The 17,028-nt window shown below is 33.8% G+C and overlaps 3 protein-coding genes across 3 annotated transcripts; 2 read left to right on the top strand and 1 right to left on the bottom strand.

The window, feature by feature from the left end:
• The first annotated feature begins 1,254 nt into the window (after positions 1-1,254).
• LOC139848051 (pto-interacting protein 1) lies at positions 1,255-6,303 on the top strand. The gene is made up of 8 exons (XM_071837784.1): positions 1,255-1,476; positions 2,115-2,221; positions 2,944-3,194; positions 3,344-3,470; positions 3,967-4,240; positions 4,734-4,866; positions 4,965-5,051; positions 5,957-6,303. Exons 2-8 carry the CDS (start codon positions 2,140-2,142, stop codon positions 6,086-6,088), a joined length of 1,086 nt encoding a protein of 361 aa, XP_071693885.1. The 5' UTR covers positions 1,255-1,476; positions 2,115-2,139; the 3' UTR covers positions 6,089-6,303.
• Positions 6,304-7,660: 1,357 nt separating this feature from the next.
• Positions 7,661-10,554, bottom strand: LOC139848579 (probable receptor-like protein kinase At5g18500). The gene is made up of 7 exons (XM_071838305.1): positions 9,912-10,554; positions 9,295-9,399; positions 9,069-9,191; positions 8,663-8,833; positions 8,449-8,578; positions 8,148-8,360; positions 7,661-8,054 (listed from the first exon to the last, which is right to left on the bottom strand). Exons 1-7 carry the CDS (start codon positions 10,532-10,534, stop codon positions 7,968-7,970), a joined length of 1,452 nt encoding a protein of 483 aa, XP_071694406.1. The 5' UTR covers positions 10,535-10,554; the 3' UTR covers positions 7,661-7,967.
• Positions 10,555-13,985: 3,431 nt separating this feature from the next.
• Positions 13,986-16,013, top strand: LOC139848777 (uncharacterized). Its single transcript, XM_071838475.1, has 3 exons — positions 13,986-14,447; positions 14,520-14,919; positions 15,904-16,013. Exons 1-3 carry the CDS (start codon positions 14,019-14,021, stop codon positions 16,011-16,013), a joined length of 939 nt encoding a protein of 312 aa, XP_071694576.1. The 5' UTR covers positions 13,986-14,018.
• Positions 16,014-17,028: the final 1,015 nt, after the last annotated feature.

Below are 17,028 nucleotides of genomic sequence, written 5' to 3'. Positions count from 1 at the left end.
TGTAGTGGAATTAGGAGAAGTGTTGGGCTTTGGTGAATTGGGATTGGTGAAGATGGACTTGGGTGAGCTAGATTTAGAAGTAGTAATGGGCTTAGGTGTATGTACATCAGTGGGTGTGGGTGAGTTGACCCGACAGTTGGAATGTTGTGGGATGTTAATCATTTTTTGTGGGGTGGTGTGTTGGCCATTATTAAAGTTATGTAGGTTTTTTGTGGGAGACAAGGCATGGTTATTGTCAGAGAATAATGTACCTTTTTCCATGCGTTTGCTTTACTACATTAGATTAGATACCAAAATGTTAATAGATTAGATCAGATGATTTTATTATATTTAACTTCGGCATTACATCTTTCAACGTTATTTTCTAATGTAAAAATATGATCTATTTATTTCAATGAATGTTCTAATGCCATTTATTTTAATTTCTTGCAGGTAGATATATTACACGCTATTTTACCTTTAAGGAGATTTATAGTATACTCACAATAAAACAAACAACTTTCGCTATGTATACAATTTATCGACATGTTAAGAGATTATAATAATGGAGTAATCTGTGTGAAGAAGTTGCACGAGTTTAATTTTTTTCCTAGTATTATGATTTTCAACTTTGTGTTATTTGTTTTATTTCAGGTTATAACTTGCATTATTATCAGTAATTAATTCGTCCCTAAAACAATCTCGCGAATTCGCAGGACTTAAACTAGTATGAATATAATAACATAAATACTTATAAGGGTATGAATGTATTACTTCCTATAATTTAAATCAAACAAAATTCCACCACATATTATGATGTATTCGCCAATTATACCAGTGGCAGATTCCAATTAATACTATATACACTTGAAGAATATATTAACAATATAAATCATATGTTAGTTGACAATTAAATATTGCATTTGTTGTCATATACGGTATACCATTTGGGTATTTCATTTTTTTATTTATAACATATGAAATATTAATATAAAATATGTATGTTTCTTGTGGTTCTGTTTCGAGATTAATATAATGCTTGCTATTCAAAATAATAATAATAATACTCCGTATTTGGTTACAAACAATATGCCATTTTTGGATGTTATTTAAGAGTAATACAAATACTTGGTCTAAAGTCTAATAGAAACCTTTCAAGAATATTTCAACTTAAGATTAAGATATTAAGATTAAGATTTAATTTAAGATAAAAATTAAAAAAAGACTATAAATATAAAAACGAGTGAAAATCAACCCACCATTTGTTCACCCAATTTTCTTCCATTTGCATGCTTTGTCTATCCTACGCGCTTTCCTCACCCGGTGCACATTAGAAATCTTGCATATCAATTATCTATACAGCGCCTAATACACAGTCTGTTCTCACATTTTTTTTTTCTTTTCTTCAGTTTACTCCTAAAGTTCCTTTCTTTTTGTACTTTCAAGCAACCCCATCTTCTTGATTTCAACCCACCTGCAAAAAAGTTAAGATCTTTGGTGAGTTATTTGTGTTTTACTTGAATAGTCCTTTTCTTTCTTTAATTTTAGTTATGCCCTTTCGGATTTTTATACTAATTAGATCTTTCAATTGTATAATTTTAAGTTCGTTGATTATGTGGTAATTAATTAATAATAAATTAGGATCATTTTTTGTAAGGATAAGAGTTGATCTATAGTTGTTTGTAAGTAGATCAAGGAAATTTTGAAATTACTTAGTCAACTATATGTTTAAATTTGCATAGAAAAAAATGACTTTTTTATCGTTTTTTCTAGCGCTCTTGATTATGTACTTGTTTATATTACTCTATATTTTGATGAATACTAAGTAATTTTTTGTAATTTGTGATTATGTTTTGAATTATGTCTATTGCTGACTAAACCATGTTTTTTTAGTGGTCTATATAATATAGAAATTTACATAGTTGGGCATTTTTTTTAGTTTTATTTGGTTTCTATTCTGTGCCACTAAAAATGTGAAATTATACAATTTTTTTTTTCATTAGATGCTTTTGATGTCAGTTTCTGTCATGCTTAATATCAACATAATTAATGAAATATATGGTTCAATTCATGAGTAACTACTTATAAAATGATTTAGTCAGACTATTAAAAAACAAAAACATGATTTTTTGCAGACATTTTTAGGTGAAGAAGGTGATAATGAGTTGCTTTAACTGTTGTGGAGAAGATGATATGCATAAGTCATACGATAATGGACCATACATGACGAATAATGCAGCAGGTGATTTTTATTGCTACCTTTAGCTAGTTTGTTGTGTGCATATGTAACTCATAATTAACACATTCACACTATCGCCATCTAATTGTTGGTTATGTGCATTTGAGCACTAAATGTTACTTTTGTGTTCTAACTTTATGTTTATTTTTTTCCGAATAGTGTCAGTCTTGTGTATAAATCCATCATATTGTGATTTGCATCTTGTTTGTTTGACCACAAGACCCGTCTCAAGTTAATTACTTTTTTTTGGTAACGGAAACCCCCTATGAATGAGCACATTGGCTCCCTCATGGCAGGTAAACTTTGGACATCGGGAACTCAGGCGTCACCCGGATGCCGGGTAAAGCACCTTTCACTGTAATTCCCTTAGGTTGATCTAGCTTAGCCAAGGATCGAACCCGAGACTTGCAGCTTCACTAGGAGTCCTGGTGGCCACTTGAGCTATACCCAAGTGGTTTCAAGTTAATTACTTTATTGAACCATCATAATGTTGAAGTCTGAAGATTGACCCCTTTAGACAAATTGTAAAAATGTGAACGCATTACGCTTAAAAAGAAACGAAAAGAAACGCATATTAAAGTGTCAAAAAGCACTTGTACTGATAAAAGCACTTGTACTGATAAGTAACAAAGTTTGAGTGTGGTCAAAAAGTCAATCACTTGTTGATTATCATAAAAGTAGGACATTTTAATTTAGGGAACTTACTAGAAAGAATATGGGTTCAGGAAATAATGCAGGTTATCGTGCCACAGAGGCTGCACCAAAGGACACTCAAGCTGTGGCCATTCAACCTATTGCGGTCCCCGCTCTTCAAGTGGATGAATTGAAAGAAATAACCGATAACTTTGGTACAAAATCCCTTATTGGAGAGGGGTCATATGGGCGGGTATACCATGGTGTCTTGCGAAGTGGGCAGGCAGCGGCTATCAAAAAGTTAGATTCCAGTAAGCAACCAGACCAAGAATTTTTGGCTCAGGTAATTTGTTTAATTACTCATAAAGAAATAGTAAATTAATTACTCCGTACATCTCATGGACCTAAATTTTGGGCAATGATGTAAGTAAGGTTAGATGCTAATAGGTATTTAGACTCGGGTTTTTAATAGTTTGAGGTATATCATGGCAGGTTTCTATGGTATCGAGGCTTAAACATGATAATGTCGTTGGGTTACTCGGGTATTGTATCGATGGTGGTTTGAGAGTGCTAGCTTATGAGTTTGCTTCCAATGGATCTCTTCATGATATTCTTCATGGTAAGTCTATCAAGGGTGTGTTTGTTTACTTCTTAATTGAATGGTTCAACACTGAGTGTTGAACCATTTAACATTCAGCGCATTAGCGCATTTGTTTCTGACCTCTGAATGACATGATACTGAATGGTCAATGCTAAACCATTCAGAGTTGAAACACTCTCTTAACTGTTAAGCACATATTTTTTTTTGTAATATTATCCTTCAACTAAACACTTATCAAACAACTAGCTTGGATTTTTTATTCATGTAATAGGTTAATAGCGTAATTCTACCTCATTCGTGTTGTTAATTTAGAATAATTATCTAATGAGTTATTGTCATTTAGAATCTTTGAATCATTCAGGCCATTCAATGCTTACTCAATTTGTTTTTTATCAAACGCAACCTACATTTTTCACTATAGTTGCTAGTATAATATTAGAAGTACAATTAAATTTTGGCTATTAGTAGTTTACGTCAAAAGTAAAGTATTTTTTTTTTTTTTGTATGAGTACAGGAAGAAAAGGTGTTAAAGGTGCACAACCGGGCCCAGTTCTATCATGGTCTCAGAGAGTAAAAATTGCAGTTGGTGCAGCAAAAGGACTCGAGTACTTGCATGAAAAGGCACAACCTCATATTATTCATCGTGATATAAAATCTAGTAATTTACTGTTATTCGATGATGATGTTGCTAAGATTGCTGATTTTGATTTATCGAACCAAGCACCTGACATGGCAGCACGCCTTCATTCGACTCGTGTTCTTGGTACCTTCGGTTATCATGCACCTGAGTATGTTTTTACTTGAATTGTGTATTTTTTAAGGTTATGTTTTTTCATTTAAAATACATATTGATATTGATATTGATTATAGATCCATAATGGGAAAACAGTCAACTACTTGTTGGAAATATTCAGTTACATTACCTACTTTTTTGTTGAACACGGTTACTCAATCATATGCTTCATTCATATATGTTGCTTAATCTATTATAGAAACAAGCCTAACATGATGAACTAATTTTCAACCTTAAAATTAATATATCCTCTTTAGGAAAATGTTGATATCCACATTAGTTTTAATATGTGAAATGATTGGGTTGAACCTACATGACTACATGTTGGTACTTTTTAATTTTGTTTTATAAGATTAACTAAATGGAAGTATGTAATAATGTGACAATATATCTTCTTTTATAAGGTATAAATTAAAATTAAATTAAATTAAATATTATATATAATTTTTTTATGGGCTTTTATCATAAATTTGACCTTGTTTCGACAGATATGCGATGACTGGGCAGTTGAGTTCAAAAAGTGACGTTTACAGCTTCGGAGTAGTTCTTCTAGAACTGTTGACTGGCCGAAAGCCAGTTGACCACACTTTACCTCGTGGTCAGCAGAGTCTTGTTACATGGGTACACTACATTCTTACTTCTTTTTTTTTTTTTTTTTTTTTTTTTTTTTTTTTTTTTTCTAATCCAAAATAATCACTAATAACCTATTATTATATCAGGCAACACCTAAACTCAGTGAAGATAAGGTGAAACAGTGCGTTGACACTAGATTGAACGGTGAATACCCTCCCAAGGCAGTTGCAAAGGTACTTTTAAACAACATGTGGCTTCGTTTAATTTTGTTTTGGTTTGATTAATTAATTGAAATTTATGGCGCATTTGATTACCCCTTAATTGAATGGTTCAACGCTGAATACACGCCCAACCCGTTGACACTAGATTCAGCGTTGAATGCTGAACATTCAACATTCATCGTGTTTGTTTCTGACCATTCAATATTTATCCGTGTTAAACCATTCAAAGTTAAAATACGTACGTAACCATTAAACACATTAATTTTATGTACTATCCTCTTTAAATTATATCATATACACTCATCAAACAACCACGGCTCTATTGAGTCGACAGCAATCGTCGATTTATTGGCTATTTGACTCACTCTCAGAGCCTAAATTAAATTCCAGGCAGGAGTTAAAACCCCACGGAAGTTTGATTCTACCATTTTCATGGCGTCTAATTATTTTTATTTTATTATTTTTATTTTTTAAAAACTTTTTCCTACTTAAAGGTCGGAGGTCCTCTCGGAAGCAATCTCTTTATCCGTCGAATAGAGAGAGGGATGACTTTCTCTACTTTTGAGAGTGTTTCACTCTGGGTGGAGAAATGACTTGTCTTTATTCTCGGATAGGGGAAAGATTGTCTACATCTCACCTCCCCATACACCACCCATATGGTATTGAGTTTTATTGTTGTTGTACTCATCAAACAACTATAATATGTTTTTCATTCACGAAAAAGGTTGGTAAAACTTTACGTCATTCACGTTGTTCATTCAAAATGATTATCAAACAATTATTGTCATTCAGAATTATGTTCATTCAGAACCTTCTGAGTCATTATCATTCAGTGCTTAATTATTATGTTATATCAAATGCATCCTTAATTTTGTTATATAAGTGAGGTAGTAATGTTTGGATTGTAATGATGATAGATGGCAGCAGTTGCAGCTTTGTGTGTGCAATACGAAGCAGATTTCAGGCCAAACATGAGCATTGTCGTTAAAGCGTTGCAGCCGTTGTTGAATGCTCGTCCTGGACCTCAAACAGAAACACCGCACATGTAAATTCACCGTTTAGCACTGGGCGTCTACTACTGCTTAATTGTTTAGCAGATATTTATTTATGTTTGTTGTCAGCAAATACACATTTTTTTTGTGACTTTTTGTATCGGAGAAAAAGGTTCTACTGTATTATTTTGTTGGTAATTTGTGGTCGTAAATAGTGAAGGGATTTAGGTGCAAAGAAACTTTATGTACGCGGCAGAAACAAATTAAATTGCGTTATGGAAATGTGTTTTCATTGTAAGATGAAATGAATACTACTGTATTTGTTTCGGGAATTGATATTTTCACCCTCATAACACTGCAATTTTGCATAGTATACTTGTATAGTACAGGTAGCTAATGTATAATTGTTGTGGATTTATCAATTTTAATGGTGAAAATATCATCTTATTTGTGTTCTGGTTTATATATCCCTACAAGATGACACACTTTTCGACGCAAAAGTTAACAGAAGGTGCTTGGATTTTTTACATTAAGCAGTAAATTGAGAGTACGAGTATTTATATTTGGATATATATATGCATTTTAATTGTGGTATACACTTCATTTCCGACCTTTTCTCTAGTCATATTCAAGATACGTAAAAATTGAGGTTTGAACTCTTATAGAAATAAGGTCGTTTTCCAAAGAAAAACGCCCTCAACAAGAATACAAAAGAAATGGGGAAATGGAAGCTCGCGCTTAGAAAACAAACCTCTAAAACAAAAAGATTATCTATAAACGAGTCTTATCTGACAACCAAAAAAAATCTTAAAACAAATTAAACAAATCTAACTAATCCAACATCCAAACTAAGCAATCTAAATAGAAATCACCAAATTGAGGTTTGAACTTGAAATATCTTGTAAGGATGTAATAAATATCGTTGTTTACAACATATAAGATGTCAACGAAAAGAAATTATTTATTAAGTAAATGTTTTTAAACACAATACAATTAATCTCTTAAGCATTATACCTTATGATAGTTCTCCACTAATTAGTACCACTTCATGATAATGCAGTTTGGTACGGATTTGGCTGGATTAGAACTAAATCAACTAAATTGCATAATTGAATTGTCTGTGACTTTATTAACCATAATAATAATAAATCATAATTAAATTAAATTAATTATATTTAAAACATTAATACAGGTCTCTTTACACATTATAAATGTGTGTACAGTCCTTATCAATGTTGGTGCAGTTGCTCTATCTGAATACTTGAAAACAGCCTATGTCACTATTAAAAAAACTACATAACCCTTGAGTTGAGGTCATACCTAACATAAAAGAATACCCTCACCAAATCAATATAACAATCAAATTAATAATAATCAAGACTCTAGATTAAAGAAGAAAAAGTCAGTGGTCAAAAAGTCAGCACATCTATAAGTTAATATAGCATTGCTTCATATGAAATTTTAATCAAAATACAATTGCTTAGTTTGTACTATTGTTCTTAAAGTTTTTACCTATAAAACCAGATTGCTGCAAATACACTGCAAACTAGATCAAGTAACTTAAAAGAACAAGCAATGACTATAAAAACACCAACAAAAAAAAAATTCAAATATCATATTCATACTCATACGTATATAAGAATCCATTGATCTTTCTTAATAGAATGAAACTGCATCCAAAATCGGTTAAAAGAGCTACTTCAAAAATCTATGGTCATACTCGTACCAATCTAGTATTGATCATACCCATAAAAAAGAAACTGTACACACCAGTAATCATCATCATCTACATGTAAATAGAAAAAAGAAAAAGAAAAAAAGATAGTGTATTTTGTATTAAATTGCCCGCATCTTCGATTTCATGAATGCTATAATAACTAACTTCTGCACTTCGTTTTTGTACTGTGTCGGTTGAGTTGGTTGATGACATCAGATTTTATCGGGTTCCCTTTTCTGCATCAGAGTTCTCGGTTTGTGACTCGGGTTCTGTAGGATTGGCTTGACTCTTACGACGCCTTCGACCCTAAGGTTAACCAGTATCCAGTATTATTAAAGCTGAGGTGGCAATTTTAACCCATATGCTTGTAAATAAGTAAATTGGAGTTAAATAACTAACCTCTCTTGTCAACGGATACTCCTCGGATTCAAGCATGCGCACGACCTCACCCATTGTAAGCCTCTTCTCAGAATCAGGGTCAACACATCTTAAAGCGGTCAAGAGAGCCCGTTTGAGTGCGGTTCTAGATGGTTTGGTACCAATGTTCGGGTCAACAACTTCTTCTGACCGTCTATTTCCAACCATCATTTTAAGCCAATCCACCAGATTCACCTAAAAATCAGAACATCAAAAAATTAAATCCACTTCCAAAATTATTCACAAAATCAATAAAATACAGACGTAGAGTAAATATACATACCTCGTCTGCTGGACGACCATAATCCACCGGATCTCGTCCTGTAATTGCTTCTAACAGCAGAACTCCAAAACTATAAACGTCGCTCTTCTCATTAAGAAGCCCACTATTTGCATATTCTGGAGCTACGTATCTATACAAAATCAAAACTTACATAATGTTATTAACGCAGTTTGTAAACAAATTGTTAAAACTTTTCTTATAATTATTTACTTACCCAAAGGTACCCATGACTCTGGTTGTGATATGACTTTTTCCAGCACCCAATAACTTGGCAAGTCCAAAATCAGAAAGTTTGGCATTAAACTCGTCGTCTAATAATATATTGCTCGACTTGATATCTCGGTGCACCACTTTTGGCTCAATAGCCTCATGTAAGTACGAAAGCCTGCATAACCTTGCACCATAAGAAATTGGCAAAAAGCTCGATATTTTTTTTGGAACAGCACACACACACACACACACACACACACACACACATCCTTTTTGTGCACGACGGGACTCGAACTCACAAACCTAATGAGTTCCATTGATAGCGCTAGAAGCCCTTTGGTAAAATAAATTCGATAAATTTATATTACCTAGTACCCTAATAGACATCTGTCAAAAAGAGTGACACTTACGCTTTCGCAGTACCAAGTATAACTTTCATACGCGCCTCCCAAGTAAGATACCCATGCTGGCGCATAGCACCATGAAGCCATTGCTCTAAATTACCGTTGTTCACGTACTCATACACCAACAACCTAATTGTTTATTCATAAAAAAATAAAAATTAAACCGTGTGCTGGTTACTTTATACAGATTTATGTAAAGTGTAAACCAACAGACATATAATAATAAGGTTACCTATGAGTTCCTTCGATACAATAACCAAGAAGTCTAACTAGATTTTTATGACGAACATGACCAATCGCTTCAACTTCAACTTGAAACTCCTTCTCCGCTTGTCCACTACAATCCAAACACAGAAATTCACATAACAAATGATAACGGAATAAAGCATCGCATTAACGTAATCAAGGTTGCAAAACTCGTTATTCAGGGAGTAATCCCTCGAGACTTTGGAGGGACGAATCGGCAATTCAGGGATTAACCGGATCGGAGTTTTTATACATTTAAATAATAAATTTCAAAATTATGTGTAATTATAGAAGAAAACCATAAACAAAAACATAAAGTTTAACATAATTGTCTGGAAACATACATATAATCGTCTATTTTGTTAAAAAACTCTAAAATTCTGGTTTATATTCATGTTAAAATGTTGAGCAATTTTGACTTTGACCAACAAATCCGATTTTTGACCCATTAACCGACGTTGACAGATTAGTTAAACGGATTTCAGAATATTGGAACAGACTCTTTTTAAGAAGAAGTAACTGGGAATTAGTGCATAGTAATCGGGGTTTTCGACAATAGTGAATGTAATTACAAATGCAATGAGTAACGTAACAAAAACTTACACGTTATTGAAAATCTTCTTAACAGCCACAGGAGAGCCATTAACAAGTTGACCACGATACACGACCCCATAACCACCTTCACCGACAACATTATCCTTCGAAAAACGGTTTGTCGCCATTTCAAGATCACGCAACGTAAACCAATGACCCCAACCAAGGTGCGAAAACTCAGGTAAACCAGATAACGGTGAGCCGCCAGTCATAGGATGTGAGCCCGAGTCGGGGGCCGATTCTTCTTTGTCTAAATTGTTAAACGATCCCGATTGACTACTATTATCACCGTTTCTACTCTTATCGACACTATAGCGCGTTAAAAGTTTGTCTGAATCTTTATCTTTGTCACTGAATTTATCCCATAAAGAGTGAGAATTTGCATTTTGACCCATGAATGTATTAGCTGAATTTTGGTCAACTCTTATGTCTTTGATCTCTGCTGATACTACAGTCGGTTTGTGCGTAACTGGGAGTCGATTGTTTCGGCTTTTCGATTTCTTTCTAGTAAAAGTGTAACACCAAAGTAATGAAAGGACAACAACAATGGCTAATGCAACAAATATTGCTATAAGATGCCATACTTCAAGATTTAAAGCTGTTTTCTCAGTCATTTCTTTCTTGAGACCCATTTCGTGTGTATTTGTAAAAAAAAAAAATCTGAAAATTGATAAACAATAAATATGTGAGAATTATAAAGAATTAATTTTTAAATCTGGTTAAAGGAACTTATAAGGCCTTGTACACAATTATTTTGATTCCATATAATGTAATTTGGAAATTGTAGAAACATTATTAAGAAGACAAGTACCATGACCTGGTATCAAGGTTATTAACTTCTTTAATTCATAAGCTCATAAAAGATACACACATCAACAAATTAATTTTGTAATACAGAAAAATAATATGTGGCTACAATTATTTCATGCTCTGATCCCACAAAAAAAAAGTACCTTTAGATCTTAAAAAGTGATTTGAAAGCAAAAATCTTATTGGACTATTTAACATATGATTGTGTAGAAATTAACCACCAAATGATTTGTTGCCCAATCTTCAAATGAAAAAAGATTCATAATTTTTGAAAATCAGAATGATCCATTTTGAGATTAAATAATAATTTACTAATATGATTGTAAATTTTCTGACTTTTTAAGACAGAACACTCAAAAAAGGTGGAAGAACAAAGCACCCCTTCAAATTAGAGTAAATCTCAAACAATGTAGATGCTATAAGTTGGTAGAGATTAGAATTACCATCTCTTAAAGCAACCAATAAGATATGGATTCATGTGTTCACACACTACACAATTTTAGATCTTTAATGGTAAAAAAATAAAAATATGTAAACTTAAATGCATAATAATATCAAGAATTTCAAAAGGTATGAAACAAAGAATGAACATTTATTGTAGATGTTACCTGAATGTGAAGATGTTTGGAGAGAAAAACAACTCAAATAAACCACCTTTTTAATTGTGTTTACTCTCCAAACAAACAAATGAACAAGAGTCTAAACCCTAGATCTCTTATAAAGCCAAATTGGGTATAAACCCATATGGAGATGAATCACAAAACCAAAATGTGGGAATTATAATTTGCCCAAAAGGGTATCTTTATATATGAATAACTTCAACAGATCCCTTAATATAAGAAAATATTGGAATTCAAGAATTAAAAAAGGTAACTTTTTTTGAAGTTGAAGGGAATTGTTGCAGAGAAAAACACAACTATTCACATGGAATTATGTGAAAATGAGTAGTGGGGGGAGATAATAAGAAGGCATGGACTCATCAGTAGTAGGTGATGTATACATATCTTATATCTATCTATCTATTTCCACGTAATAATCAAGCAAAATAAAAATTTATATAAATATAAAAGATAGTAGAACACAAGCATCAAAATAATAAAAATTGAACCTTTTTCCTATATATCTTCTTGGGTTTTATAAAAATCGAGTCTTTGAAGGCTAGTGTAACCGAATTGGGTATACAATTACTTCTCTCAAAGTATTTTGTGAATTATATTTCGTCAAAAAGCACAAGCTTTAAATGAAAAAAAAAAAAGTTTATTAAATAATTAATTAATTATGGTTTAGGAGACAAGTGTATAATAATAATAATAATCGGTGAGCTTAAAGGAAAAGTTTAACTGTTTAATTAACTATTGGAAGGTTGTGACTTGTGAAAGGTCAAATGAACAGACTGGATCATATTAATCACCACATTTTTCCTTTAAAAACAAAGTCTAAACTCCGAGAACAAAATAATACCCACCCTAGGCTTTATTTTAGCAAAGAACAAAAAAAGAAAAGTTATAAATATTTGAAGTGAATACATATTTAAAATGGAATTGATATTACTGGTATATAAAGATTTTAAATGGATAAATGAACAAAGATGGAATTGTTATGTTAAAATGGATATTGAAAATTAAATGTAAAGTGTAAAGAGTATATTTTAAAAAATTGTTTGATTTGGGAAGTTAAATGTACTGTGTTTTGAAAGTCTACTTTAAATGATCTTGAGTTGTGTGAAATTTTGAATTTCTGTTATAAAATAATACTCCGTATTATCCAAATTATGATGATTTTAAAAAATTATTTTTTATTGAAGTGAGTAATTTTGGTGGGGTGCATTAGTCAAGGAAATAGATCGGAAACCATTGCCAGTTTTGTAGGGTAAGACTTAAATACCCTTGGCTGATAATGTTAAACGGGGAAATGGGTTGGGTTCGCTTAGCTAGCTGAGCTTGGAGGAAAACTTGGGAGTGGGCTTAAAAAATAAGTAAAAAGACAATAATAGCTTCGTATGTCTAAAATTAGGGATTATCACCAAAATACCCTTTTTTTTAAGCTTGTTGACTGACAGCCCTAAAAAAAAAAAGTTTGACAATTTGCCCTCGCAAGGCGCAAGACACCTTGCGTCTTTGCGACCTTGCGTCTTTGCGATCTTGCGACCATGCGACCTTGCGTTACTGACAAACGCAACAAAGAGACTTGCGTCCTTGCGTATTGCGTCTTGCGTCTTGCGACTTGCGTCTTACGTCTTATCCCGATAAGATTTTCATGATTTCGTGGATAAGATTTTGTACAATTTTTGTACTATTACGGATAACTTTTTCAATTCATATAAGGTATTACCAGCTCTATTTTCACTTCATTTCCACCATTTCAACATAAATCATATAATTTCAAGCGTCATTAAGGTAACTTTCTTTGTTTTAAATAATGAGTTTTAGTGATAATGAAACATTTGTTATTCATATATGTTGTGGTGGTTCTTTTCAATTTATTAATAACTTACCTATGTATTTGCCTCTAGATTGTTTTAGAACACGATTAAAACTCCCAGTTGCTCCCCAAAAACTAATTACTCGAAGAATATTGTTAAAAAATGTTCTTAGAAAAATTAATTTGCCACCTAATGCTCCTGTTTCAATGAGATATGTTGTCGATAATCTTGTTTTTGATATTACTGATGATTATGAAGACTTTCGTGATTTTCTACAACATGCAATATCAAATGCTCCTATTAATATTTACATTGTCGACAAAGTTACAATGCATCAACTCCCAGAAAACTTACAGTCAGTGCAAATCCTACCAATACACAATGTCCATCAAAACCTACCAACACACGATGTCCAACAAAACCTACCAACAAACGAGGAGAGCACAAACCTTCACACACCCAATTTGGAAGAAGCACGACCTGAAGTACCACCTCCAAACACAGAAGAGTTTGATTTCTTCAACTATGGAGTTGAGAACGTATGTAAAATTAAAAAAACAGATCACCCTTTTGAATCAGTTGTCGCGTCTAGTGCTTCGGAGGAAGAAAATGACAGAGAAGATCAAGATGAAGATGAAAATGAAGAAGAGGAAGAAAAAAATGATGTATTCTGGAATATGCCACTTTTATTGAGTGAGCATGACCAAGAGACTGAATCTACGAGCCAAATAACAACCAGTTATAGAGCATCCGATTTGATTAAAGTTCGACAAACTTTTTTAAACAAGGATGATTTTGTAAACCATCTATATACAAAATGTCTTGAAGAAAACTTCCAAATTAAGCCTGTAAAGTCTGACAAATCTCGATTCACTGCTAAATGCATGTTGCCAAATTGTGAGTGGAAATGTAGTGCATACAAAATACGCCACACTGACAACTTCATCGTAAAGAAATTGCATGACGTACACACATGCTCACGTACCCAAATTATGGGAAATAATAAACATGCTTCCAAAAAGGTGTTAGGAAGTATTCTGATGGAATCGTTCAAAGCTGCAAATCGAGACTATAATCCAAAAGATATACGTGATGATGTTGGCAACCGTTTTCGGGTGAGCATTTCTTACAATCAAGCATGGAGAGCCAAGTGTCATGCAATAGAGATGCTTCGTGGCAGTATGGATGACTCGTTCCGAATGCTTCCCATTTATCTTCATAACATTAAGATTCATAACCCAGGAAGCATGACAAATGTGGTGACTGACAATGAAAATAGATTCGTGATGTGTTACATGTCCTTTGGCGCAGTTGTAAGTATCACTCATCCTACAATTGTTTTATCTTAAACTAATAGCAATCTCATTTGATTTGTTTGCGTGCAGATTCGATCATTTGTCCAAAATGTTCGCCCTATTATCATCGTTGATGGTGCACATTTGAAAGCTGGATACTTGGGTACAAATTTAGTCGCTGTTGCAATGGATGCCAATAACGGAATTTTGCCATTGGCTTATGGAATTGGTGAAGGCGAGACAAACGAGGTTTGGTCATGGTTTTTTGGCAATCTAAGAGATCATTTAGAGAGTTGTGGTATGAGTAATCGTATGTCAGAGATTACCTTTATTTCTGATCGTGCTCCTTCAATAGCACATGGTATTTCAAATGTGTTTCCTGAAGCCTTTCACTCTTTTTGCGCACGTCATCTATTCATGAACATAAAAACGATGTCCAACAAATTCAAATATTTTGAATGGCACTATTGGAAAATGGTTAAGGCTTATCGTTTGTCAGATTTTCAAGATCATGTTAGTGTATTTCAACGAAGATTAAAAGCGTCTCATAAGTATCTAAATGACGTTGGTTTCAACAAATGGTCCAGAAGTCATGCTGGTCATGTTAGGTATGCATACCTTACTAGCAACAGTGTAGAGTCTATTAACGCTCTATCCAAACATGCTCGCAAACTACCAGTTTGCATGTTATTGGAATTTTTTCGCGCTTCTATACAGGATTGGTTTTTCAAACATCACAACAAAGCAGTTAGTCTCACTTCAACGGTTACTCCATATGTTGAACGTAAATTAGGTAAGAGGACGAACAAATCAAGAAGATGGCAAGCATTTCCATCGACAAACAATCTAATAGAGGTGTGTGATGGAAGGAAAAACGGCCTCGTTAATCTAGAAGATAGAACATGTACATGTGGGCAATGGCAATTATCAGGCATACCTTGCGGACATGTATTGGCAGCAGCACGACTCTTCGGAGTGGAAGATGTTACATGTTATGTATCACATTGGTTCTTGTCTCAAACTTATATAAATACATATTCCGAACACATCCTTCCTTTGCCCCATCGATCCGAATGGTCCGATCCAGGGCCTAAGATCTTGAAAATCGTAAAGCCCCCAATTCAAAAGAAAAGAGCACCTGGACGCCCAAAAAGTACCGATCGGATTCCATCTCAAGGTGAAGAAACTGAAAAGAAAGTAAGAACATGTACTCGTTGCAAGCAAGCAGGTCATAACCGAACAACATGTAGCGCTTCTTATGACCTAACCGGTGAATCTACTTCTCAGAGGGTTAAAAAAACAGCCTCAAAATCAAAGTCAAAGTCGAAAGAGAAAGTCGAACCTTCGCAAGCTTATCAGTCTCAATTTTATCAAACGTACGATTTAGACCAGAATTAGGGGACCAGAATTAGTTGCTTGTTTATCAGTCTCAGTTTGTTGTTTATCAGTCTCAGTTTGTTTTTATGTTTATCAGTCTCAGTTAGTTGTTTAAATATGTGTCATAGATTGACCTACATACAGACGCAAGAACGCAAGAAAAATCTTGCGTATGTCATCAAACACACGCAAATACGCAAACAATAACTTGCGTCTGTCTTTAAAAAAGACGCAACTTTTCAAACAATACCTTGCGTATGTCATGAAACATACGCAAGCACGCAAACATCAACTTGCGTATATCTTTTAAAGAGACGCAAGGACGCAAACATAACCTTGCGTAAGTCTTCAAACATACGCAAGAACGCAAACAAAACCTTGCGTAAGCCATTTAAAGAGACGCAAGGACGCAAACAACACCTTGCGTCTGTCAAAAAACCAGAAGCAAGGACGCAAAAAAGGCCTTGCGTCTGTCCCAGATTATTTACATACAAAAATTACATGTTTTACCTAAAAACTGTATAATAATTACATCTACAAGTTAACTAATTAACAACCTTTGGGTCCTCTGGGTCCTCTGGTGGTGGTGGTTCCTGTGTATCAAAGCGTGCACGGAAGAATGTTCTTACCATTCGAATTCTATAGTCCTTAGCAGCCTTTTTAGGGTCTCCAATGTAGTCAATCTGATCCCAACCAAAAACTATCCTCTCCATATGAAGGCAGACCCAAACACCACAATCACCATGGCCACCACTCTGTATTGGCACATACGGTGCATCCTCGATCATCAACTCTACATCTTCTCTGTTCTCATAATAGTCAACAATTTGTGAGTCCTGCTTCTTGTTAAAGTAATCAATAGCCTTCAAATATAACGGCAAGTTGTCTGATAAGTTTTTGAAGACAGCCTCGAGTTGACCTTTTTTCAAACAACCCTTTAAACTATCATAGACTAATACTCTCTGTTCATCTAAGTTCAAAGTGAGTAGTATAAAATATTCAGGATCTGAAAAATGTACTGGAATCAAAATCTGCAACAAAAGAAACATAAAAAGTCAATAAGGAAGGACGCAAGGTTGACCTTGCGAGACACGAAAGGACGCAAGGTAGACCTTGCGTCAGGCGCAAGGACGCAAGGTCTACCTTGCGGGTGGACGCATGGACGCAAATTTTACTTTGCGTCCATAATGAAGACGCAAGGTTAATCTTGCGAGGGTCGCAA

The sequence above is a fragment of the Rutidosis leptorrhynchoides genome, chromosome 5, assembly GCF_046630445.1.
Source record: "Rutidosis leptorrhynchoides isolate AG116_Rl617_1_P2 chromosome 5, CSIRO_AGI_Rlap_v1, whole genome shotgun sequence".
NCBI lineage: Eukaryota > Viridiplantae > Streptophyta > Magnoliopsida > Asterales > Asteraceae > Rutidosis > Rutidosis leptorrhynchoides.
Note: the sequence above shows the minus strand (reverse complement) of the source record. Positions and strands in the feature narration are given on the sequence as shown.

What these genes read in the sequence shown, in the direction of transcription:
- LOC139848051 (XM_071837784.1), top strand. Translation starts at nt 2,140, where the DNA reads ATGAGTTGCTTTAACTGTTGTGGAGAAGATGATATGCATAAGTCATAC. An exon ending in ACCAAGAATTTTTGGCTCAG is followed by an intron (nt 3,195 to 3,343) that starts GTAATTTGTTTA and finishes ATATCATGGCAG; the next exon opens with GTTTCTATGGTATCGAGGCT. An exon ending in TCTTCATGATATTCTTCATG is followed by an intron (nt 3,471 to 3,966) that starts GTAAGTCTATCA and finishes GTATGAGTACAG; the next exon opens with GAAGAAAAGGTGTTAAAGGT.
- LOC139848579 (XM_071838305.1), bottom strand. Translation starts at nt 10,534, where the DNA reads ATGGGTCTCAAGAAAGAAATGACTGAGAAAACAGCTTTAAATCTTGAA. An exon ending in AGAGTCATGGGTACCTTTGG is followed by an intron (nt 8,579 to 8,662) that starts GTAAGTAAATAA and finishes GATTTTGTATAG; the next exon opens with ATACGTAGCTCCAGAATATG. An exon ending in ATGGTCGTCCAGCAGACGAG is followed by an intron (nt 8,361 to 8,448) that starts GTATGTATATTT and finishes TCTGATTTTTAG; the next exon opens with GTGAATCTGGTGGATTGGCT.
- LOC139848777 (XM_071838475.1), top strand. Translation starts at nt 14,019, where the DNA reads ATGTTGCCAAATTGTGAGTGGAAATGTAGTGCATACAAAATACGCCAC. An exon ending in ACATGTCCTTTGGCGCAGTT is followed by an intron (nt 14,448 to 14,519) that starts GTAAGTATCACT and finishes GTTTGCGTGCAG; the next exon opens with ATTCGATCATTTGTCCAAAA. An exon ending in GAAAATGGTTAAGGCTTATC is followed by an intron (nt 14,920 to 15,903) that starts GTTTGTCAGATT and finishes TATGTTTATCAG; the next exon opens with TCTCAGTTAGTTGTTTAAAT.